This window comes from Epinephelus lanceolatus, chromosome 23 (genome assembly GCF_041903045.1).
Source record: "Epinephelus lanceolatus isolate andai-2023 chromosome 23, ASM4190304v1, whole genome shotgun sequence".
Lineage (NCBI taxonomy): Eukaryota > Metazoa > Chordata > Actinopteri > Perciformes > Serranidae > Epinephelus > Epinephelus lanceolatus.
The window spans coordinates 19,879,164-19,904,000 of record NC_135756.1 but is presented as its reverse complement, the minus strand read 5'-3'; the positions used below and the strand labels follow the sequence as shown (position 1 = coordinate 19,904,000).

Genomic DNA, 24,837 nt, shown 5'->3' with positions numbered 1-24,837 from the left:
GACCATTGGATAAAGCCAGGTTCAAATTTCTTGTTTCAGGTTTTTCAGCTTCTATATGTGAACTAAAATAAACACTTTAATGTGTATTTCAGAGATTTTCTTTCCACTAGTATGACAGAAGACATGTCGTGGAAGCCAAATAGCCCAAAATCGACCAGTGCATGAAAGAACTGTTTTCACCTTAAGTGTCTCCGCTTATGATCAAGTAACTGTGTGATGGGCATACACCTGTATGCACCACTGATGTAATACCTGCCTTGAATTAAATATAACCCTGTCCTGTTTGTGCAAGGGATCAAACCAAAAAGTCTTTTGGTTCATAATTAGCTTCTCTTCCTTCAGGCCAAACTCCAGCACCTGCTTACAAACTTTGTACTTTCATAGTTCAGATATATTTTTGCTGTGGACTGCAGCAATTGAGGCATTACACTGCCTCGGCTTACAGCGCAAAAAGTAAGACTCTTATTATAATGCTAGCTTGAGGGATTGTTCTCACACAAAGCTTTTCCTCTTATTTTGTAGGGTTCTATCAATGGTGGACACCTGGTGTCTTGGTAAGACAGCACACTCAACACACACATACAAACATAAATCCATAGAGATGCAACACACACAGGTAAACAGACACACACAACACAGGCAGTGTGGATGTCATAAATAACGAAACCTTGGCTTATAATGGAGCTCAAAACTGTGCGCAAGTGTGTTTGGGTTTGTGTGTTTGTGTGTTCTTCTGAGGTCACATTCTTCATGCCCACTGGAGAATTCAGCTAAACACAACCACCACACTAATTTATCTTGGAGGGAGGTAGAGGGGAAATAAAGGGATGGGGAGGAAGAAAGAAAGAAGTGGGAGAAAAATAGAGTGAAGGGAAATTTAAGAGTCGAGCTGAAGAATGCTACAATTATATAACAGTGGGGGATTTTGTTACCTCCTTCACCTCTCTCCCTTTTTCTCTTTCTGTCTGTCTGTCTCTCATGACTACAGCGCAGATGTTTTGTGTCAGCCACAACACGGGACCTTCCCCTACCTCAGTTAATTCATATGGATGATCTCATACACCCACAGCCTCCCTCAAATTCACTTGGAAAACACACACTCTCTGCATTTTGATAACTTTCCCTGCATACACAGATGATAGAACTAATGTGAGAAGCTGCCACACTAATTTCCTATAATATATCAATATAGCATCACTGTTTCCAAGCCTAGTGAGACGCCTGGATCATTTTCTTGTTCTGCTGTTAACAATAACTATAAAGATCTCACGTGCCCCAAGAGTCCAATGCAACGTTTACATTACATGGCTTAATGCTCAATTCCGATTATTTCCCCCAGATCTCATCTTACTGCTGAGACTGTTTACATTCATGTTAGAAGTTACCCGTATCTGACAACAGTGTGAACGGATCTCTGCCCTGAAACGCTTCATGTGAAACCAATAACATCACACGCATGTGTGTTGGAACGACAACAAAAAGCATCACATTTGCGGAAAAATCGAATAAGCAGTGCAAACGTTCATCTCCCAAATGATGGCCAGGAAGATCTGATGACATCATTCTGTATAATAATTAGCCATGTGTGATTGTTTGGAGGAGTGTACAGCGTATTTTCGGAGAAATGCCCTTCAGAGCAATGGTTATTGTTTTCTGGATAACAGGCTGTAGTGCAAATGGGCTTTGGAGCCAGGAGAGGTGCCCGGAGTGGTCAGGCCACGATGTAGAGTGTTTCACAGAGGGACACTTCCTCCAAAACTTTAGGATGTCTAAGACTACATTCCAATATCTCTGTCAAAGCCTCATGACAATGTTGTCCCCATCAGAAAGCATATGGCAGTCGGATATTGACTGGCGACAGGGACAGCCTGCCACAGCAGCGGTACGGCTACGGCAGCCTTTTGTGTTTCAGCAGACCTCTCCGTTACTGTATGGTGAATGATCTGTGCCTGCACAGACGTGGACAAACCAGATTTATTTATGGGAAAAACCCACAGGAAATCCAATATGACCATTCTCACAGTGGTCACAGTGGTCACAGTGGTCACAAGGACAGTGATCCAGTATGTATCAGATTTAGGGCCACGTATGATAGTCACCCAGAGTTGATTGGTAAAAAAATTTGATTTTTGTGTCCGCAAAAAAAAAAAAAAAAAAAAAATTGGACTTGGGTCAATTTCATCAGGTACAAATAGTTATGTTTAATGTATTATTACATTTTGCACAAAACCATAAAAGTCAACCTCATGCGGGCACCAAAGGAGAAGTTGGGGGATCATCAAAATTAGTAGGATATATTGTCTGGGAACCATGAATGTCTGAACCAAATTTTGTGCCAATCCATCCAGTAGCTGTTGAGATATTTCACCTCCTGATGGCTATATATAGATAGCCAGATATAAGAGTCAGAGGATCACCAAAGTCACTTGGATTCGTCCTCAGTGCACCATGGCTATCTGGACCAAATATCATAGCAATCCATCTCATAGTTGTTAGAATATTTCAGGACCAAAGTGATGCCTGAGTGACAGCCATCCCTAGAGCCATGCTACTAGCATGGCCAGAACTGCCCATCACAATGTCCAAAAGCCCAGACTGACATCTTAAAATGGCTCGATGTGATCGACCAAGGGTGCAAAACCAAAAAGATTCCATTGACAAGAATCTAAAATAGAGAAAACCAAGCAAATCCTCATATTTGAGTTGCTGGAACCAGGAAATACCTTGATAAATTACATAGAAAATGAATTAATTGATCTACTAAGTTATTCAATAGCACTTCAAGTTTGATTAATGAGACCACCTTGTAACTGAGAGGTCACATGGTCAATACATGTGAAGAGCCAGTGTGTCCATTAAAAGACAGAGAGGCAAAAAGCACTGAACTTGTACCTGCTTGCTCAGAATAAGGACCTCAGCTAATTGTCTAAAATATTTAAATTTAAAACAGTTGATAACTTTGAACTTCTAACAGGCATACAGCCAATCTGGCAGCGCAGCCTGTCAGCTAGCTCTGCCCTGTGAGTGCTATTTATATCTGTAACACATTACACTGTAGCATCAAAAAGCCATCTTCTTGCATGCGTGTGAAAGTGATCAAAAGATGGTGTGTGTTTGTGTATGGAAGTGTGCAATAATTTATCTCAAGTGACCAAGTTAGAGCGTGGTCCACTTTTGTGTGGCTGATGTAAAAAAACTGCAGCGCACACACACACACACACACACACACACACACACGCACACACGGAAGACACAGCAGGATTGCAGCCATAGCCCCAAAGCTTTGGGATGTATTTTTAAAGCGAAAACCCACCCCAAAAGAATCCATTAATGTGTAAGCTTCAGTCTTCTTTTTTTTTTTTTTTATTAAAGCCATAAACAAGTCAGAGTTTGAGTTTCTTTCATTCCCACTGTTGGCCTCTTTAATGATGTTACTGCACTGACACACCTGAGGCCACCTGTAGTGCTCAGCCGAGCGTAGATGCAGCATCAAAGGGTTCTTCAAACGTCTCTTTTATGTGCAACTTTCAACTGTTGCCTGGTCTCTTCCAGATAAGAAGCTGGTGCCACTTTTCCAGGAGGAGGACCATCAACAGAGGGCGCTCATAGGGCTGGTGAGAGAGCGAGAGAGAGACACACACACACACACACACACACACAAACGCATTCACTGCTAGAAGTATCTTCTTTCATGGTTTGGGCCAGACGCTGAGTTCTGATAAAGGGGAAAATCATAATGTGAGGAAAAATATGCTTTCAGTTTTCTCAAGGGAAGACACTCTCCAACATGAGATTGACCTCAAAGCTAGGGGTTGCTAGAAATCTGGAAAAAAGAAAAAAACATCAGAATTTGAAAATACACCCTCCTTCCTTCAGCTCTCCCCTCTCTGTCCTAAGCCCCTCCCAGCAGACACACATTGACTCAGCCCTGCCTTGCTTTGCTCTCGCTCTCTGTTTATCAGACCACAAATAAGACAAGGATTTTCTAGCTAGCCACCCCACTGTCCCTCTACCTCGCTCCCCGCCGCTGTTGACTGCTTTGCTTGGAGGAGAGCAGGCAGCAGCTCTTCGGTAGGTGGCTGTAGTGGCTCGTCAAACGTCCCAGCACTGGTTGCCACAGTGGGTTAGTGGCGTGTGGCAATGCTGGGTCTAGCCTGTGTAACAGCAGCAACAGAAAGTTTGCCAATCTGGTGGGGAGTCGGGGCTGTCCAGTCCACAGAGCTGGGGCTGGACTCGGGTCGCTGCAACCGCTGACTGGGGGTTTGTCTCTGGAGCTGCTACCTAATATCCTCCCAGCAAAGTGTTCTGTGATTCGAGGCTCTAGCTAACGTTAGCTACATAAACGTGGACTTGAAGCCGCAGTAGCTATGGTTAACAGAAGGCTAAATGGTCAGAACAAACGAACATTTTCTCTCCATCTCTCAAACTTCGCACAGATATTGATGCGTGTTTTCTTTTGTTTATTGTCAGACTCTTGTTTAGATTCTAAGCCAGTCTTCCTTTTTTGAGTTGCTTTGCAGTGTAGGCAATTTTTGCGAATGCTGGAATAGCAACTTTTAGGCTTTTTGGTGTTATTAAGTGCAAAGTTGGACGTGTCAAAACTTTTAGGAAAATATTATCCCAATATACTAAATATAGTAACATTTAATCTCTCCTGTAGAGGATTTATTTCTATACCATTATCTAATACACATGCATACGACAATGCATACGACTGTATGGCTTTTGTGTTCTCAGCCTCCTTAAAGGTAGAACAGCTCTTCTCAGGAGGTGATTATGTCCTCTACTGCTTGGGTGCCCACACACCTTTGGCCACAATGTACCACTCAAAACATTTCGAAAGGATTTTTGTTTTAACTTGAAGTTTTTGAAAAGCCTCACTTGTGAAATGCAGTCAGCCAAATGAATCATTCAGTTAATGGACCGGTCATTCAGTCAGTCATGACAAAACATGCAGAGATTCAAAAGCAAGAAAGTTCTGTAACTTTCCAAAAAGACTGTTATAACTATACTGCCACTCAAAATCAAAGGAGCGGGAGCAGAATAGGAAAAAAATGAAACATTCAGCCGGGATTGTTGCTTTTGAGATAGAACACCTACCTTGACTTTCTTTTTCTTTTAGTTTGAATAATTGGGCGCAATGCACCATGTGTGTATTTTCTCCCTGTAGTAGACGAGGCAAAGTGAAAACGCGGGTGCATAGTGAAGCACTTCATTGTAATATCCCGCCTTAGATGTACGGAACATTGCAGATTGTTGACACACAACAGTTTAACAGCTCCTGGAGGTGGATTCTTCCACCATGAGTTGATATATAGACCACTAAAGATCTATAGTGAAATGCTGACAGACGGTCGTTTCCCTCCATAGTCATCTTTTAAGGTGAAACTCCTGTTACACTTCAGATGAGTCGACACTTTAAAAAAGGGCATCTTAAGGTCCCTGTCCTGCGTTTCTTTTTTTTTTTAAAACTGTGCTCTGTTTGATGGACAATTTCATATCCTCCAGTTTTCCCTGTGCTCAGCATAGTTTTTAAAGAGGAGATAGCTTCAATTTAATGGAGTTCAGGCTCAATGCTAGCAGTCTCTCAGCTATTCTTAGAATGACCCAGTCCTCCTGTCTTCCTCTCTTTACTCCCTCCATCACTCTTACCCCTTCCTTTTCCCTCCACTCGCTTCCTTCCCTTTCCTCCTTGTTCCCTTTTCCTCCCCGAAGAATATCAGGTCATACCGTCAACTGTTTTTAGACCTTCGCTCAACTTCTGTACTTTTCCACCTCTCACATCCACAGGTCTCTTCTCTTCTCTCCCCCTCCATGGTTAAATCAATTTTGGGACACTGTAGTCGAGGGAAAAGTCGAGGCTGAACTCAATTTGACCCCGCTGAGTGCACAGCAAAGTATTCTTAAAACACACAAACACAAAGTTTAACTCTGAGCTACACACACACACACACACACACACACACACACACACACACCCCCTCACTGAGGCATGCATGCACAGGAAATAATCAGTGTGTGTGTGTTTTCTTGGCATCGCAGACGGTTGACAAGCTTCGAGAGCATCTCAACAGACACTTGCCTCGACTGGGGAAGAAGAAGATTGACTCGCTGGTCGTCAACTACGTCGCCAAACTGGTTGGTACACCGTGTGTGTGTGTGAGTGCATAAGTGAAGTTTTGGAGGGGGACACTGGAAATATGTCCCCACACCTCCCCAATAAAAACAATAAAGCAGTAGAGGACTTTTGACATATTAAAAGACGTTTAAAGGCACAAAGTCCCCATATTTCGTGTGTCCCCCTCCATTTTTGAAACGAAACCTACGCCCTTGTGTGTGTTTCTGTGTTGGTCAGGCATAAAGAGAGGTCCAGGAGCTGTGTATACTCCAGTGAACCCTTTCCGAAAAAAAAAAAAAAGATTTAAAAGGTACATCGTTCTTCGAGTTATGTTTATTTAATGCCTGCCCTTACTCTTTTTCGGGAAGGTTAAGTGACACTCGCAGCGAGGATCGCTCGGTGGAAAAGGCAGCGAGTTTTCCACTTTAGTTAAATGGTTTGACAGAGCTCACAGATGGATGTGTGCTCTTCGGATTAGAGAGGTTGCCGGGAGCCATCGGGCCGCCGCTTTGGTCCTTTAAAACAAACATCAGCTCTCTGGTTAAGACATGAATCCTCGACCACTCTGACTTTTTGTGGCGACACAAAATGTATCCTTTAACAATACAAAAGCATTTAAATGTGTATAAGCGTGCATAGATATCGCCTCTAAAACAAAACCTACGCCCTTTCTATCCACTCACAGAGCAGCAGGTGGGATCTGCATAACCAAGTGGAGAGACGTAGCCACTCTCTGTCTCAGTAACCTATAGAGGTACTTGGTTCTGTAAAGTCAGTCTTTAGTATTCCTGGGTGGTAAATGCCTTCACAGCTTGGAGCCGCTGAAAGCAGACATACAGCATATATCAACACAACAGTATTAAATCAGGCCAAGGGTAAGGCTGGAATTGAATAGAAAGCAGGAAGCACCACGTTTTGGGACTTTATGGAATTGCAAATGACAGACTAAAAGAGACCCAACAAAATCCTTGCCACTCTCAGCTGGATCGGTCGATTGGCTCAGCTCGGCACGACAGGCTCACGGAGTTTTAACCTGCGCCTCCAGACTTCAAATGAAACTAATGGAAATGGGCGTGCCTGTAATCGTTTTGGCGTCTTCCCTGTGACAGACAAACGTGGTTGTTATTGAATTTATTCAGTGGAGTGAAAGTGAAAAAGTTTCTCATCCTGGGAGCCGGGGCTTATTAAAACACACTCACGAAAAGGACCCATAAGAAACACCCTTCGGGGACGTTTTACTTAAAGAACAGTCGGGCTGCTCAACGGCCGGGCGATGTGCTTACACATCAAGCTGACTCATGCTTTGAAAACTCAGGGAGGTACTGTTTCAGTGAGGGCTGACTTCCCCTCCGCAAATAAAGAACATCTCCCCCTCTTGTCGGTGCTTATTGAGACTAATGGCTGCATTGACACAGGGGAGAAGTTGGGGGTGAAATAGATTACAGCTTTTAAGAGCCAGGGAACGTCTGTTATGATAGATTACAACTCCACAGCACATTATTGTCATAGTTATTTATTTCCTGTTCCCGTTGCCACAGACAACCGAGATACATTCCTTTTTATAACATAACCAATGTCAGCGCAAAGAACAACCCGCTAATAGCTGAATATGAATTACGAAAAGTAATGGAATTGAAATAGGCTGCAGTATTTTTTAATTATGCAGAAAAGTTATTCTACTGTATACCCAAGGTTATTAAACTTTTTTTTTTCCTCAGCAGGGGAGCCACACTGAGTAAATCCAGTCTCTTTGTCGGGCCGAGGCTCATTAAGACAAACGCTGATTCCAGATTTTATTCTTATAGAAAGTCACACAGGGGATACTGTGTGCGAGTCTGTGGCTTTAAATCACTTGTTTTCTTTTTGTTTGACTTTTTTTTTTTTTTTTTTTTCGCAGCACAAAAACATCTCTGCTACATATTTCTTATTCTTTTTACTGATCTTCAGGGGCCTGGATTACATCAGCAGCGAGCACAAGAGGTGTTAGTTTGAAAAGGAACTTGAATAATTTACTTTGCTTGACAAGTTGCCACCTTTTTGTCAAACAATGAATATGTGATGACAGAGAATAAGTGTTGAAGTGCATCAAACATTCAGTTGATGCTGTTAACAGAGTAGTGGAGGAATTGTTTGGTAAATAGTAGCTGTTTTTGACTTTTAGAGCCCCATCTCACACCCACAGCACAGTTTCAAACCAACATAGTTCTCATTTTCACAGCCAGCGTCCATGTTCTGAAGTAGCAAATGTACTTGGACTAGGGCTGCCTCTGACTAAGAATTTTCCTAGCTACCAATAGTGATCATTTAGAGCCATTAGTCGGCTAGTCGCCTGCATGTTTACGATATTAATGTAATGATTAAATGATATATTTTGGTGGTTTGAGTTGAAGGTGTGAGAAAGAATAGTATCAGTAACATTGTTGACACTGTGCTACATTACAGAGAAATACAAAACCGTACTAATGAACCTTCATTAATATGGGCCTATATTTTATCTACAAGTGCACGTCACACACTGAGCGAGCCGCCTGTTAATGACACTGTGGGCTAATGGGCATGTAGCTACTTCCATGTTTCAGATGATACGTCATGTTTGTAGTCGACCAATGACGATGAGTTTACATATCACCTTGGGTTTGTCCTTCACCTTCTCAAAATGATCCCACACTTTGGATTTCCTGCCCGACATGTTATTAACTAGCCCGTGGAATAACCACAGGTACCAGCCCTGGAAATTAACCTGACTCCTGTCTGACTGCTGAGCATGGACACTTCCTGTGTCTGTCCTTTCGAATTAAATTCCCACATGGTCCAGTCAAATAGGTTTTGATTTATTTTGACAAGGCACAGCTCCTGATGGAGTTTCACGTTTGTTTGTTTTTTTTTTTGTCTTTTTTCCTGCAACTAAGTGACCAATGAAATCTGGTCGACTAACGTTTGGTCGACTCTTAGGGGGCAGCACTAACTTGGACCCATCTGTGCATCCATGGGTGTGTAGGTCTTAAAAACAGGTGTGGTCAGGTGAATTGTTGGTGTATACCTATTCGGATGCAGCAGGAAGCGATTGCTCCCTTGACCAACAAAAACCTGATCCAAAGTCAGAATGGTGCACTATCTTCATGTTAATATTCAGAAAAGGGCCTCTAAGTCTTAGGGCAAGTTAGATTTAAGGCTTGGAATGAAATTTCAGATCAGGGTTAGGGACAATTTTGCCCAAATATATTAGTTTGAAAATTTACAGTACAGGCCAAAAGTTTGGACACACCTTCTCATTCAATGCGTTTTCTTTATTTTCATGACTATTTACATTGTAGATTCTCACTGAAGGCATCAAAACTATGAATGAACACATGTGGAGTTATGTACTTAACAAAAAAAGGTGAAATAACTGAAAACATGTTTTATATTCTAGTTTCTTCAAAATAGCCACCCTTTGCTCTGATTACTGCTTTGCACACTCTTGGCATTCTCTCCATGAGCTTCAAGAGGTAGTCACCTGAAATGGTTTTCCAACAGTCTTGAAGGAGTTCCCAGAGGTGTTTAGCACTTGTTGGCCCCTTTGCCTTCACTCTGCGGTCCAGCTCACCCCAAACCATCTCGATTGGGTTCAGGTCCGGTGACTGTGGAGGCCAGGTCATCTGCCGCAGCACTCCATCACTCTCCTTCTTGGTCAAATAGCCCTTACACAGCCTGGAGGTGTGTTTGGGGTCATTGTCCTGTTGAAAAATAAATGATCGTCCAACTAAACGCAAACCGGATGGGATGGCATGTCGCTGCAGGATGCTGTGGTAGCCATGCTGGTTCAGTGTGCCTTCAATTTTGAATAAATCTCCAACAGTGTCACCAGCAAAACACCCCCACACCATCACACCTCCTCCTCCATGCTTCACAGTGGGAACCAGGCATGTGGAATCCATCCGTTCACCTTTTCTGCGTCTCACAAAGACACGGCAGTTGGAACCAAAGATCTCAAATTTGGACTCATCAGACCAAAGCACAGATTTCCACTGGTCTAATGTCCATTCCTTGTGTTTCTTGGCCCAAACAAATCTCTTCTGCTTGTTGCCTCTCCTTAGCAGTGGTTTCCTAGCAGCTATTTGACCATGAAGGCCTGATTGGCGCAGTCTCCTCTTAACAGTTGTTCTAGAGATGGGTCTGCTGCTAGAACTCTGTGTGGCATTCATCTGGTCTCTGATCTGAGCTGCTGTTAACTTGCGATTTCTGAGGCTGGTGACTCGGATGAACTTATCCTCAGAAGCAGAGGTGACTCTTGGTCTTCCTTTCCTGGGTCGGTCCTCATGTGCGCCAGTTTGGTTGTAGCGCTTGATGGTTTTTGCGACTCCACTTGGGGACACATTTAAAGTTTTTGCAATTTTCCGGACTGACTGACCTTCATTTCTTAAAGTAATGATGGCCACTCGTTTTTCTTTAGTTAGCTGATTGGTTCTTGCCATAATATGAATTTTAACAGTTGTCCAATAGGGCTGTCGGCTGTGTATTAACCTGACTTCTGCACAACACAACTGATGGTCCCAACCCCATTGATAAAGCAAGAAATTCCACTAATTAACCCTGATAAGGCACACCTGTGAAGTGGAAACCATTTCAGGTGACTACCTCTTGAAGCTCATGGAGAGAATGCCAAGAGTGTGCAAAGCAGTAATCAGAGCAAAGGGTGGCTATTTTGAAGAAACTAGAATATAAAACATGTTTTCAGTTATTTCACCTTTTTTTGTTAAGTACATAACTCCACATGTGTTCATTCATAGTTTTGATGCCTTCAGTGAGAATCTACAATGTAAATAGTCATGAAAATAAAGAAAACGCATTGAATGAGAAGGTGTGTCCAAACTTTTGGCCTGTACTGTATGTTAGCAGTTATTTAGAGTTTTTACAATGCAACATCAAGGAAAAAAGCTTTAAAAACCCCTACTTCCATTCATAGCACTTTTAAGAGTATTTAATTTAATGAAAGATTGATTTAAGACATTTTAATACCAATAAAGGCCTTATTTTTAGATTAAGGATCTGCAGGAACTGTGCAGAAAGTAAGATGTGCCTTCATAGGAAGGTTCACAAGGTGTGTGCACTCTGCTAATTACACACAGTGACATGCAGATGGGTTGCAGGTGGTTGAAATAATACATCATTAATGAGGAAAATATTAATTACATTCTCTAAACTGTAAACAGAGAGAGCAGAGCTGCTGTCCGACTCCCCATTAAGAGACGCTGTGCACATTTACTCACGAGGAGCAGTGCAACTTCATTGATTATTTTAGAGGCTGAAAGTTTAGCTCTGTTTCCTCTGTCAGCTTTAGCACTACAGTTTTTAACTTTGCTGCTTAAATGTCCCGCAGTATTCGCTGCAGTGACATCACTGCTCCCACTCAGCAGAAAACTGCTCGCTCCTCCAATTTGCAGAATGCGCCACATAAATAGCAGCAGGTCAGGAGCAGGCACAACTGGCTTTAAAGGAAATAAGAGACGACACTCTGGTTGGCTGAATTCATGTTACATCTGTTATGTTTTAAGAGCAGGGAGCAGGACTGGACCCAAAGGCACACAACAGATGAGTGAAAAGGAACAAAGGAAGTGGGCAGGTTTAAGTAGGGAAACACTAACTGAGGTGAGGTGAGCTGAGTGCAGCACTAGTGAGGGACAGGTGAAAGTAATCAGGGCAGGGCAGACAATCAGAACTGGTGAGGAAACACATGCACTTGCTTTGTTTAAATAGGGTCCTCTGAGTATTGCTTACTTCAACCATTGCTTAAAGAATCCTGTAAGAACTTTTACTTTTCTACTGATTCAGGCAAATATTAATGCCTCCCCCCCAGATTGCAAAAAAAGTGGTGCCCAGATGTTGGATGTTACAGTGCCTGTGATAAATACAAATACAGACTCAACTGACTGTAGGGATGCAGTTCATCTTCGGGGAGTCGTTAGAGAACGGATGAACATTTGACAAAAATGCTCATACCTCAGCTGTAGTTTTATTGTTGGCAGACATTGTTGCGATACAGGTCAAGGTTTCAGCACCCAGAAAGAAATTTAGAGCACAGAACTAGTGGCAACAGCTCAGACAAGTGTCTACTGTCTGCAAAACTCCAAATGACAAAGGAAATGTGACATCACTATATCGACACCCGAGTAGTGATCACTACAATATTTTTTTAACAAGGTATTTTTATTAATAATACAAGAAGATGCACAAAGCATCAACATACAAACAAACATAGAACCAACAAGGAAGGAAATCAGCCCCACCCACCCAACAACCCAGAAACAAACAGAAAAGCCAGACCAGCGAAAGAAAATAAAAGACAAAAACCAAAAATAAAAAAATAATAAAATGAAAAAGAATTTTGAAAATGTATACACATAAATATAAGAAAATAAATGAAAAGAATTCTTAAAAAATATATATCTTAAAAAAATAAAGATAAAAATAAATAATTTAAAAATAAATAAAGAAATTAATTAATAAAATTTAAAAAAAAATACTATTCTAATACTACTCCTCTATACTATGACAGTTTTCCTTAAATATATATATGTTTTGAAAAGTCACAACATATCACCTTCCTTACAGTATTGCAATACATTGAAATACAGTGAATTGTAACCCCTGTATATTGATGCATATCGCCACATTCCTGCTAATACACAGTTTGACTGCTTTGCCTGACAAATCCCTAAAATCCTCCAGCACTAATTGATGTTTTTAGGAATCTCTTCCCCCTCTTGTGGACAGACGTTATGACATTTAACTAAAAAAAATCTGCCACTGAGATATTTTTTTGCGTTTCCATTGTGATAAAGTTAATAAAGTGTGTGTGAAAAGATAAAAACATCAAATATGTGCAAGAGAAGTAAAAAGCTTATTCCGTTCGTTTTATTTTGGGGCAGGTCCGTTACATAAGTGAAGCTAATTGAAATTCCCACCCTGAGGTCACTCCGGGACGCTGCCGGCAGCGTTCAGAGCGGCTGGTGGAGGGTTTCCCACTGGTTTGCAGGATGTGAATGAGGCAGATTGTCTTCCTGTTATTCCGCAGGAGATGAGTGAGTGGTCATTCGTGGAAAGAAGGGAGTGTGTAACGTGCTTGTGTGGGTGTGTGTGTGTACCAGCACGTAACAGACAGGTTTAACATGAGTCAAGTGCATTCGATTGATCTCGTGTGTGCTGACAGATGTGTGGTGAAATGATGTGGGTGAGCATGAGTGTATTCATGCTGAAACATGTTCCAGTGCGTTGCTCTTGTTCGGTGGAAATGAAAATGGGAAGTAGGAAAAAAGAAAGGGAAGTGAGGATTGTAGAACAAATGTACAGTTCCACGAAAAAAACATCGTCATGGCAGAAAAATGTCTGAATCAGGTGTTTCAGACAGTTTTGTTTGAATCTAATCGAGCACCTCCCTCCCTGAGCACTAACATGTGTGTGTCTCTGTGTGTGTGTTTAGCTGGAGCTCATCAGACACATGCTGGAATCAGTCTGGCTGAAATACAAACTTGGCCCTCGTGTTTTGTGCTTGTGAGTAGCCCTCCCTTATCAAGTTTCTAACTAATGTAAAGTATTAAGTGCTGAGTGAGTGTGTGTGTGTGTGTGTGTGTGTGTTCATCATCACGCATGTGTGCTCCAGACCCTCCATCACTACCTGCTGTGTGTATGTGTCCACATGTGCAAACTGTCAGTGACCCCTCTTCACGTGTGTGCTCACGTTACGTAACATTACCATGAATTTTTCTGTGTGTGTGTGTGTGTGTGTGTTCCAGCACACAGCAGGGCAGTCCGGCCGAGTGGTCCGTGTTTCACTTCATGTTTCGAATCCTGGAAGCCACGAGGAGCCTCTGCCTCCCCCTTCCACCTGGTACTATCCACACATACACACACACACGTAGACTTGTAGTTGTTATAACCCAGTGTGTGTCTGTCTCACCCAGAATAACAATGTGTGTTTGCACTGAGGGACAACAGAGCCGCTCTCTTCAGCACTAATGTAACCAAAAATATGTTAAACATTAGCATAGCGCAGACATGGGTAAAGCAGAGTGTGAATACATTTTCAATAATTTGAATTTATTTTCCTAGTGTTTGCAGTATAAACCCCCCCGTTACACAATTCAATGATTTTAGTCGCCAGTGAGGAAAAGTTTGTGGGTTAGAATCCCAAACTGCCCGCGAACGAGAGGGGGGAAATGAGGGATGCCCTGAAGCAAGGAGGCACGTTCAACACCACAGAGGCTGCAGGTGTAAATGTGTGTACATTGGGTGTGAAGCTGTAAAACAGCAGGTAGACTGAGTCTGTGTCCCTTAGGTATATAAAAGTAAAAAAAAAATACACATCACAGTCAGGAGTTGTGCAGTCAGGTTTACACTTATGTAACAGTAAGTAGCTTCATTTTTTGTTTTATCTTCTAATCTGTCTAATTAGCAAATGTTAGCATGCTAACAAGTAAACCAAGACAGTGTAGGGAAACATTATACCTGCTGAACAACAGCTTCAATAAAGTCAGTGTGAACATGTTAGCATAATTACGTTAGCATTAAAAGGGACTAGAACTGAGTATCGACCGGAATAACCCAGTACCAAGTAGTAATGAAATGTTTTTGGTCAAGTCAAACGATAACCTGAATTCAGTCCTTTTTGCACCGGGGTTCTAATCCTCAACTGTTCTGACTTCCTGCCAGATCAGCAGACTTTCTGTTGCTGCCATCTCTTTAGCTGCTATCCTCCGTGTATGATCAGTTCAACGCCAGCCTGCTTAGCACAAGCTAACACAGCAGCAGCGGCTAACATCCAACATCAAGCCATTAAGTGGTCCTAACGAACCTCACATCGACATAGAAACAGCTCGACTCCGCTGTTAAACTCATTAATGACCGTTAGGTAACGTTAGCTGTGTGCTGCTAACAGTTAGCCCTGTCACTGTGTGTGTGGAAGGCTGACACTCACAACCATCCCCACTGCAGAGCTCACATTGTCGCCGCAGCAGCTGCAACAGTTTGTGGTTAAGTTGAGTTGGCAGCTCAGCGTGCATGCTGAATGTCACATGACACATTTCTAAATCATTTTTAAGGATCTGATCCAGTATGTTATCATATAGTTACATCAGGGACCTTTAATGAAGGAGATGTCTAAGAGAGGTGTGAAGTTCTTCTCCACCTGATAAATGAGCCCAAAGGAGAGCCCCTCATGTGCAGCCACAGTACCCAGTTGGGAGAACCAGGATCACCCAGAACAAACACGTATGAGCAAAATGAGGTGTCTAATTTAAGGATCATTTTGGTCTTCTCATGTACGGCAGACCAGAATTTTTGTGCAATGGGACAGGACCCCAACAGCAATTCAGGCCATCTCTCAATTTTACCCTTAATAACCTCGAGGGGAACCTTTGTTGGTGATTTTCAATGTTACAATCTGCAGCTATACTCCTTTACAGTCTTCCCCCGGCTGCAATGATGGTGCAGACACACTGAGATAGAGCACAGATTACATGGAGATACAAACCAATCAGAGCACACTGGCCTTTTGTTTTTGGGAGGGGAGCTCAAAAGGACAGACGCTAAAACCGGGCTCAGACTACAGGAGTTTTAAAATCCTAACTGATTTTGAAATTGGGTTGCATCACACACGTAGAGAGAAAATTCACAGATTTTCTTACGTCTTGTCTCAAACAAGCACACACTATCATAACTGTAATCATCCAGATTTTAAATCCTAAATATGAAACATGTTCAAAATTAATGGGGCTGCCCCAGAGCCTGCGAGCAGTTTAAGATTGGATCTGTAAACCTCTCAGATAACCAGATAATCTGGGCTGAACAGCAGCACCAACCAATGTCCCAGACTGGATTTCTCCTTCGACTGTCGGAGGGGGTGAATCAGGGTGAAATCAGTCCAACACTCCTGCAGTCTGAGCCCGGCTTAAAACAGAGCCTCCTCAGACAGAGGGTGAATACAAGTGTTCCAGCGCAGACAGCATGAGTATGAAAATAAAGTGAACATTTGAGCATGTAAACATGTATTTTAGGTTTCCACTAGAACAAGTATGAACCTGGAAATGAGCATAATAGGTCCTCTTTAAGCCCAAACACAGCTGTGTCTAATCCAATCTCACACAGCCATCAGCATGGCTGTGGACTCTTGTTTTACCTTTTATTACACTTGTTGTTTTTTCAGGAACATCAAAAGCTAAAGTCTCCTTTTCTTCCTTTTTTTCTCTGCCGTTCTCCCTCTGTCTCTCTCCAGGCTATCACACCCTGTTAGCGGTGTTTGCTGTGCGGTGCCTCCCTCATCACACCTTTCTACAGTACATTGACCACGGCTTCCTGCAGCTCACTGAAACCTTTGTGTCTCGGCTCATGACAGGTACACACACACACACACACACTGCTAAACCTTGCTTTGCATGTGTGAGAAGTTTTACAAGAAAAATACTATAATTTCATCATCTACCACTTTGGTCCAGACTGAAATATCTCAATGACTTTTGGATGGATTGCCATTGAATTTTGCACGTATGCTCGTGCTCCCCAGAGGATGATCTCAGTGACTTTAGTGATCCCCTGAATTTTTATTTAGTTTCGCTTTTTAATGATATCTATCAACAACTATTGGATGGATTGCTGTTAAATTTGGTAAAGACAAGGTTCAAGGTTGCCTTTATTGTTCGCTTAGGGGAAATTTATTTAATTGCCAGGGTTCACATAAAAACCTAAAATCAAAATACAAAGAACATCATCAACGACACATTAAAGCCATTAATCAACAGAGCTAGAGCAAGGAAATGGAAATTCATACCATACTATGTAGCTACACATGTACAAGACTGCAAAGTACAAAGAGTGCAAAGGAAGTTCAATGAATACAGCCAGAGTGCTATTTGCTATGAAGCACATTGATAGCACTTGGGATGGCAGACATTCACGTTCCTCTCAGGATAAGTTGTTTCATAACTTTTTATATAGCGCCACCATCTGATCAAGATTTCAGGTTGTCCAAAATACGACAAAGAAACAACATTAAAAAAACATTTAATCATTGTTTAAAGGTTCCATGACATGCTGTAAAAATTAAAGCACAAACTTACAAATTAAGAGGCAACAGCAGTAAAATTAAAAACAACAAAAACATTTACAGAAATTTTTGTACTTAACTTGATCAAGTTTATCTGAACTTGATCAATCAAGACAATCAATCAGTTAGTCTGAAGAAGTATAAAACATGAAACCATTCATAATGCAGGGACAATATTATCTGGACGTACAAGCGATAATAATGGTGGGAAAAATTAAAGTCTTTACTTGAAGATTTCAGAAGTCGGTATAGATGATGGAACGCTTACCAGAACAGTGAAGACCAACTGGCACAGACAAAAGGAATGACACACACTGAATACACAAGGAAGAGAGGGTAATGAAAGCCAGGTGAAACTAATCAAGGTGGGGTAGTTAATCACCCAGGTGGGAAACACAGGAGGGCAGGAAGTGGGGAATCTTAAACAAGTGACACAGGGGGGTAACAAATCAAACATGAAATGATAAATCACAAAACTGAAAACAAACCTCAACAACTGGACTGCGATTGAACATGTATTAGACGTCATTAAGTGGCATGAGGAGACACCTTCTCTTTCTGTCGCCTTCTTTTCTGTAATGCCGAGACGCGAAGAAATACAGGAATGGATTCAGACAGGGATTGAAAAAGTATAAACATTCCACAAACGTCAGCATCTTACTGACTCGAAGCAGTCTGTCTGATTCCGTGAAAAGTGCAGCCACATACATTGTGCGAAGAACGAGAGGAGAAAAGCCAAAAACCAGAGAGACGGCGATTATTCGCATGAAAAGTTTATTCGTTTTGTCCTGTTTCTTGGCAGGCATTTGAGCTCGATTGACCCCTCTAACAAGTAGCAGGTAGAAGGACAACACGACAAGCTGGCTGAAAACCATAAATGAGATGTAGACTGTTTCGAGCACGGGCTCAATCCTCTTATTCTTGCAGGAGCGACCGTCAGTCCACTCGTCCACGATTTCCACCTCTCTTAGTAAAAACACAGCTGGAAGAGCCACCAGGGCTCCGAGCATCCACACAGCAAACAGTGAAACACGCTGCCATATCCGCTTCAGCTTGGACCATTTCTTGTGGTGAAGAATCTGACAAATGAAATGGACACTTTTAGTTTGATTTTGTATTTGCATTTAGAAGTGGAACTGGAAGAAAAACTTGTGTATCATCTGCAAAAAAAAAATGTTTAAGGTGTGTCTGCAGGGGTGTAAATTTTGCTAATGAAAAATATGACTAAATATGTTAGTCAATGACCTTTTTTCCCAGCTAGGGAGAAAGGTCAGCTATGTGATAAAATTTAAGTTTTGAGCCATGACTCCTTCTATTCTGGCTCCCAATAACACAACAAGACAACATTTTAAGACTCCTATGTAGCCTACAGCCCTGTGGTAGAGTCGTGTTTTGCCGATTATCTAACACAAATTTTGCAGGTTGGATTTAGTTTGATCAACCAGGGTCTCAAGGCCATCATTTCAGCGTGTTTCAAATTGGGAACCAATTTCATACAACATATAAGAGGCATCTTGGCAGTATACCATGCATGTAAATGCATCGCCTTAAAGTTAATTGTGTTCCTTTAAATACAGTACCAAATTAAGTTTCAGTTTCTCTCTCTTGCTGTTAGTTGGCCACTTACTTTTATCTTTTGCTTTTCTCTTATAAACATGTCTGAATTGTAAACCCAAACTATCACTGGCATTCTGAAGGCTGATGTTCCTTCATCTGATTTGTGTCTGTTGCTATGAGAAACAGCATTAATGATCAAAAACAGGGTCACAATCTTTGACATTTTTATCTGCATTTGTTCCCACTGCTTCAGACTAAATCTGCAGTGCTACTTGTGTCTTATTTTTCCTATATATATATTACAGAATTTGAGTTACCTACCTGATAGTACCTCTGAATACTTATCAGCACCAGAATGTTTGAGTTGGAGGTGATGCAGAAAAAGAAGAAGTAAAAGAGAAGTGGACAGACTCCTTCTGTCAAATGTATACCATTGAAGAAAATGACCATGCCAGCGGTCAAGTAGAACAGGCAGAGGAGGTCCGACACTGCCAGGTTGAAGAAGAGGCGCTGCGACATGGTGGAGCCACGCAGTTGCTTACTGAGTTTTACTATCACGGTGATGTTAGCAGGGATACCAAGCACGCAACTGACTGAGATCATCACACCTGCGACGATGTACCAGGGATAGAGGCTGGAGGTCGGAGACATTTCTGAGGAGGAGCAGTTGTTCATGGAGGAGTTAAGGGAGCAGGAGGTGTTGAAGTTGCTGTCAGCAGTCATCGTGGATGGGGAATAAAGGAGGAAGATGAAAAAGAGCAAATCTGACAGATAGAAATGCTTCTTCTGGTGTCGAGCTCAGGCTGAATGCCCTGGATACAGTTTCTGTGAAACCAGCGTCATATTTATACGTGCCCACACTAGCGGTCTTGGTCTATGAGGGGAAGGTTTACAGTTACTGAGAAGTTGGTTTTAGTGCCTTCAAAACTACAGTATATCTAGTTTGTCTTTGATTTGTACAGTAACAACTCAGATCCTTTTGTGGCTCCATGTTGAAATACCACATACGGAATATTTGAAGTTGAGGCAGATTTAAAGTGACTGGAGCTTCAAGTACAACCACACAGAGCTGCTAATGTGGCTGTTAGTTCACTTTCATCTAAAACTCACAAAGCTGCACCATTTGTATTTCTTAATCTTGGAGCTGCTCAGCATCCAGTCATCTTTAAGCATTACAACAGTCTCATAGGTGTCTGATACTATACCACACCTGTTAGGAACAACTCTGAAATACCCCAGAAACTCCCCAAAACCCACAGGAAAGGAAGTCTGACGAACAGATGTGAACAGCTCCAGTATGGAGCCCCACAGTACAAAATAGGTAGATGAGACATTATGAAATAATGCTGAGTGTGAATACATTATGTAAATATATAAAACGGTAAATAATGAAACGATGTAGCTCAATTCATTATTTTGTATTTCATTATCATGGCTGGTATTGTTATCACCTTGTGAGTGTGTGTGTGTGTGTGTGTGCGTGTCATCATTACCGATGTGGTCCAGGTGACACCAACTGTAGCAGAAACTACCACAGACACCATTTTGGGGTGTTTATATGGCTGGCTGTCTGTCTGTGGACAGATTTTGTCAATGCAATAATGTCACGAAACTTTATAGGTGTAGTTGAGATCAGATTGAAGGCCGAGTTTGAAGATGGGGCCATTGCCCGCCCCACTTTACGATGCTGGCAACATTCGATTTAAGTCGTGGACCGCTGTAGATCCCATTGTAAGATGGTCTCTAGTCCATGTTCTCTTAGAATTTTAACTGCGTTTATCGCAAAGCTTTCAATTTACTGGTCCATCGACGTCCCAACCCTCAGCTATGGTCTTGAGCTCTGGGTAGTGACTGAAAGAATGAGGTCGTGGGTACAAGCGGCGGAAATTCATTTCCTCAGAAGGGTAGCTGGGCTCAGCCTTAGAGATAGGGTAAGGAGCTTGGATAGTCAGAGCTCTGAGTAGAGCTGCTGCTCCTTTAGTTGAAAGGAGTCAGTTGAGGTGGTTCGACTTGACACCTGCATGTGCAGAGACACAATATGGTGCAACAGTATTAAAGGTTGCTGCTGAAGAATGACGAACATATGACCTGTCAATCTGTAAAAGCAGGTCACACCACAGAGCTGTAACCACTAACAGAGCATGTCAGCAGCTGTTGTGTTTGTGTGTTAATGTTACCAGTTTAACAAATGAAATAGGCCGAACATATCTGCTTTTCTTTGCGTACTTTTATTATTGTTATATAGTATAGTATTATGTACAGAGAGGTCAGAGTTTAAGATCAGCTACCATGGGGCCTCAGTGCCTCACTCAAAAACACTGATACCATTTACTTTGTGTATCTTGGTGTGGATTTCATACCATGGAAAGTACATTTATCAAAGGCCAACACATCATGACTTGGCACTGAGATCAACAAAACTAAAATATCCTTGTCACTCTTGATCTTGTTGTAGTTTACATGGTTCTTTCTCATGAGGAGAACAAACAAAGATCCACAAAGATGAAAAGATTATTTAAAGGCCCCAGTCCAAATGGTTTCCAACTTCAAAGTGAGAGAAAAGGATGTTTCGGGACTTTGAAGTGAGGGTGTTCATGCGTCACGTCTCCCCAGGGATTAATCAAATAAAGTATATATATCTATGTCAGTTTCTACTATTTTATCCTGGGCAATTGGCTTGGCAGGTGGACAATTTCTGCCTCATTACAAACACACACAAACATATCTTTTTTGGTTTCGAGATTCTGAAATGCTGCCCATATGTCAGATTTGTTTTCGCAGCAATTTACCTTAATTATGAAAACTACTTAATACAGATGAATAATAATAAATAAGTTTATTGTTTTTCCAGTCTGAAAATGCCTTCTGTCAGTGGGAGGTGGGGAGTTTGTTGGATTGTTGGGCTGTTGCTAAGCTGCATACCGCTGTTCGAGACCAACAAATAACAAAAATGGTTGTTTTTTAGAGAGATATTGGTGGCATTTCCCGCTGTGATTATGGCACCAAAACTGGTATTTTAAACATTTCTTCTGTTGCATTTTGAGTCTGTTTCGCCAGGTTTGTTTTTGCTCTTTATAACTTGCACAATGAACTCCATCTCCCAGAATGCCTGTTAGCACCAGGGAGTCATTCAGGAGCTGCTAAAGCAAGATGCCGGATCAAAGGATGTCAGAGGGCTCTCTGCTCCTCTGCTTCCTTTTCTGAATGGATCACAGATCTCACTGCAAAACAAAAAATACACCCGGGAAATTTCTTGAAGCCAGAATAAGAAAGTGGTGCTGACTCAGAATCCGCTGCGCTCGGGGGATCGTTTGCGAAGCCTCAAAACATTGTCTGTTTTCTATAAAAGTAAAATATCCCTCTAATGCTTTCTTATCCACGGATATCAGCATATGGGAAGAAGGGTTAAAGCAATGTGGGATTTTGTTGATTTTATTTGCATTTATTTCACGTCTCCAGAAACAGAGAAAATAAAAACTCTTTAATCCCATGTTTCCTTTCAAATATTTGATTTAGACATACAGACTAGACTAGAGAGTAGTAGAGAAGTATGACACTGCATTATTTGTCCCCCCCCCCCCCCCCCCCCCCAAGATGTGTGTTCACATGAGTAATTAGTACCATGTCTCCTCTCTTTTGTCTTTGTGTTTAGATTTGGACAACAGTGATGTCAGCGAGAGACTGAAGTTCAGCATACTTAAGAGACTCCCTGAGGTACTTCTGCGTGTGCGGCCAAACATGAGGTTTTTGTGCACGTCCAAGAGTCGTTTAGATGAGTCTGCCACCCAAACGATGACATGTTGAGCGCACAAACTCGGAGGACTGTAGCCAGTAAAACAATGCATGAGGCTATTATAATCTATTAGTGAGGGGGAAGTTTTGATCTTTTCTCCAGCGGTTCTCTCCCCAAACTTCCCCATTCTGGTCCAATTAAGAGTTTGAAGTTATTTTAGGTCTCATCTCTCTCAAGCCCCCCTCAAGCCAATCACAAAGCACTTGTGTAACTGGCTGGTGTGTGTGTGTGTGTGTGTGTAAGTGTGTGTGTTGGGGAGGGGGTATTGGAGGTAGTTGTCTGCGGAGTTCGTGTGTGCTTATGTGTGTCCCTAACTCTTGTGTAACTTCCACGTGTTCCTGTGTGGATACAGTATATTTCTTCTGTAGCTGTGCGTGTGAGTGTGTGTGTGTGTGTGTGTGTGTGTGTGTGTGTGTTTTCCGTCTGCATTGTGGTCAGAGGAATGTCGAGTGTTTAGTGTCTCTGTTCTATTTCCTGCCCATCAGACATTTGTTGGGTGAGTTTGGCAGGCAAGAGAGATTTTGCAGGTACAATACACACACACACACACACACACACACAAGCTCTCCCACAGAGCTAGAAAACAGGAGATGTTGGCAAACTGTTGAGAATTTATATCTTGGCTGAACCCAGCAGCACCCCCATAATTCTCACCGTATACATCTTTAACCCCCGTGGAATTCCAGTAAACCTCACACTATACTTCACATTTGTGCAGCAACAAATAAATATAAGATCAAACTGAGCTGAGTTATGATGTAAATCATGTGGCGATTTTAATTTTTTTTTTTTCATATCGCACCACGTAAGCTAGTTCTAATGTCAAGATAAGTTTATTTACATATTTACAAATATTTACACTGAGTCGGGCGATATGTTAAATTTTACAACTAGCAACTGTCGATATATTTGCGCAGATGCGTGTGTGGCTAGTGTGTAGGATTTAGTGGCATCCCAAGCATGGAGCAGAACTACAGTGGCGATAGATGCGAAATAGCCCTATCCAGAGCCAGTGTTTGGTTTGTCTCCTCTGGGCTACTGTAGAAACATCATGGGAGAATCCGTGGGAGGGGATCTGCTCTGTATGTACACACAAACAGTTCATTCTGAGGTGATGAAAACAGACAATTCTTAGGGTGCTTTCACACCTGCCCTGTTTGTTTCGGTTCAATCAAACTCAGGTTCGTTTGCCCCCTAAGTGCAGTTCGTTTGGGCAGGTGTGAACACAGCAATCACGCTAGGGTGTACATCATAACAACCAGACCGAGACCTTCTTGAAGAGGTGGTCTCGGCCTGGTTACAAACGAACTCTGGTGTGGTTCGTTTGTGGTGAGAACGTGTTCCGACCCTGATCTGAACCAACTGCAGTCACATGACACATTGTTTGGGTTAAACATGAGCATGTTACAGTCCTGGAGGATTATTAATGTGCACTTCATTAGACGTTAGAAAGTGTCACATTTATCTTGCAAGTGTACTCTTCTTAAACGTTTTGTTTACTTCCTGGATTTTTCCCACATGGAAATTCTGACCAATCAAGAGCAGCTTTCTCACGCAAGGCATTTGATCTGGTCCGCTTGTAAATGCTGCTGTGAGAACACGAACCAACTCTAGGCAATTATGCAACTTTGGAACAACATTAGTCCCTTATTCAAACCAAAGCAAGACAACTCTAGGTCTGAAAGCAGCCTTAGTGTCAGGTGATTATACCCTAATGAAACATAGTTATGACTTTTATGCTCCATTTCTTTCAATATATCTCCCTAATTCCTACACAATGGACTTATAAGAGAGGAAATATTCTTACAAGTTTAACTAAAGTTACTTTTTCTCCCAAGCTTTTAGCCCATTACAACAAAGTAGAGTTTACTCGACCCCTCGACACATGTTGCATACGTCAACAGGTTATGGGTTCAATCCTTCAGATTTATTTCATGACGCCTGAAGGGGATCCTGATATCTGATATCTCATGGTTATTTTATCTAGAAACGCTCTCTGAATCAAAGTGTAGACAGAGAAGTATATCATGGTATAAATGACTGAAAGTCCAAATGACAGAAGAACCAAAACTAACTGGGATAACACGATGACCTCAGGTAAAAAAAAAAAGAACAAACAGAACAGAAGACACCAGGCAGGAAACAGAGCAGGGAACGACACCAAGAACACAGAGATGAGCGCAGGAATGAACAAAGATGAAATGACAAGGAACAAAGGGAAACACACAGGTATATATATATACACACAGGAAACTAATCACAAGAACAAGACACAGCTGGAGCAGGTGGACA

The 24,837-nt window shown here is 41.9% G+C and overlaps 2 protein-coding genes across 3 annotated transcripts in view; one reads left to right on the top strand and one right to left on the bottom strand.

Moving 5' to 3' along the window:
• Positions 1-24,837, top strand: part of gsap (gamma-secretase activating protein) — a 61,792-nt gene that overhangs the window by 30,266 nt on the left and 6,689 nt on the right. The window contains exons 23-29 of one of the 2 annotated variants that reach the window (XM_033614685.2): positions 523-554; positions 3,553-3,614; positions 6,043-6,138; positions 13,578-13,648; positions 13,891-13,985; positions 16,368-16,487; positions 22,405-22,466. In XM_033614685.2, coding sequence (XP_033470576.1) covers positions 523-554; positions 3,553-3,614; positions 6,043-6,138; positions 13,578-13,648; positions 13,891-13,985; positions 16,368-16,487; positions 22,405-22,466 — 538 coding nt within the window. The remainder of the gene's footprint in view (positions 1-522; positions 555-3,552; positions 3,615-6,042; positions 6,139-13,577; positions 13,649-13,890; positions 13,986-16,367; positions 16,488-22,404; positions 22,467-24,837) is intronic. The other variant, XR_013490437.1, reaches the window with a different exon arrangement.
• On the bottom strand, positions 16,954-20,217 carry LOC144461806 (type-1 angiotensin II receptor-like). Its single transcript, XM_078165437.1, has 2 exons — positions 19,074-20,217; positions 16,954-18,274 (listed from the first exon to the last, which is right to left on the bottom strand). Exons 1-2 carry the CDS (start codon positions 19,473-19,475, stop codon positions 17,714-17,716), a joined length of 963 nt encoding a protein of 320 aa, XP_078021563.1. The 5' UTR covers positions 19,476-20,217; the 3' UTR covers positions 16,954-17,713.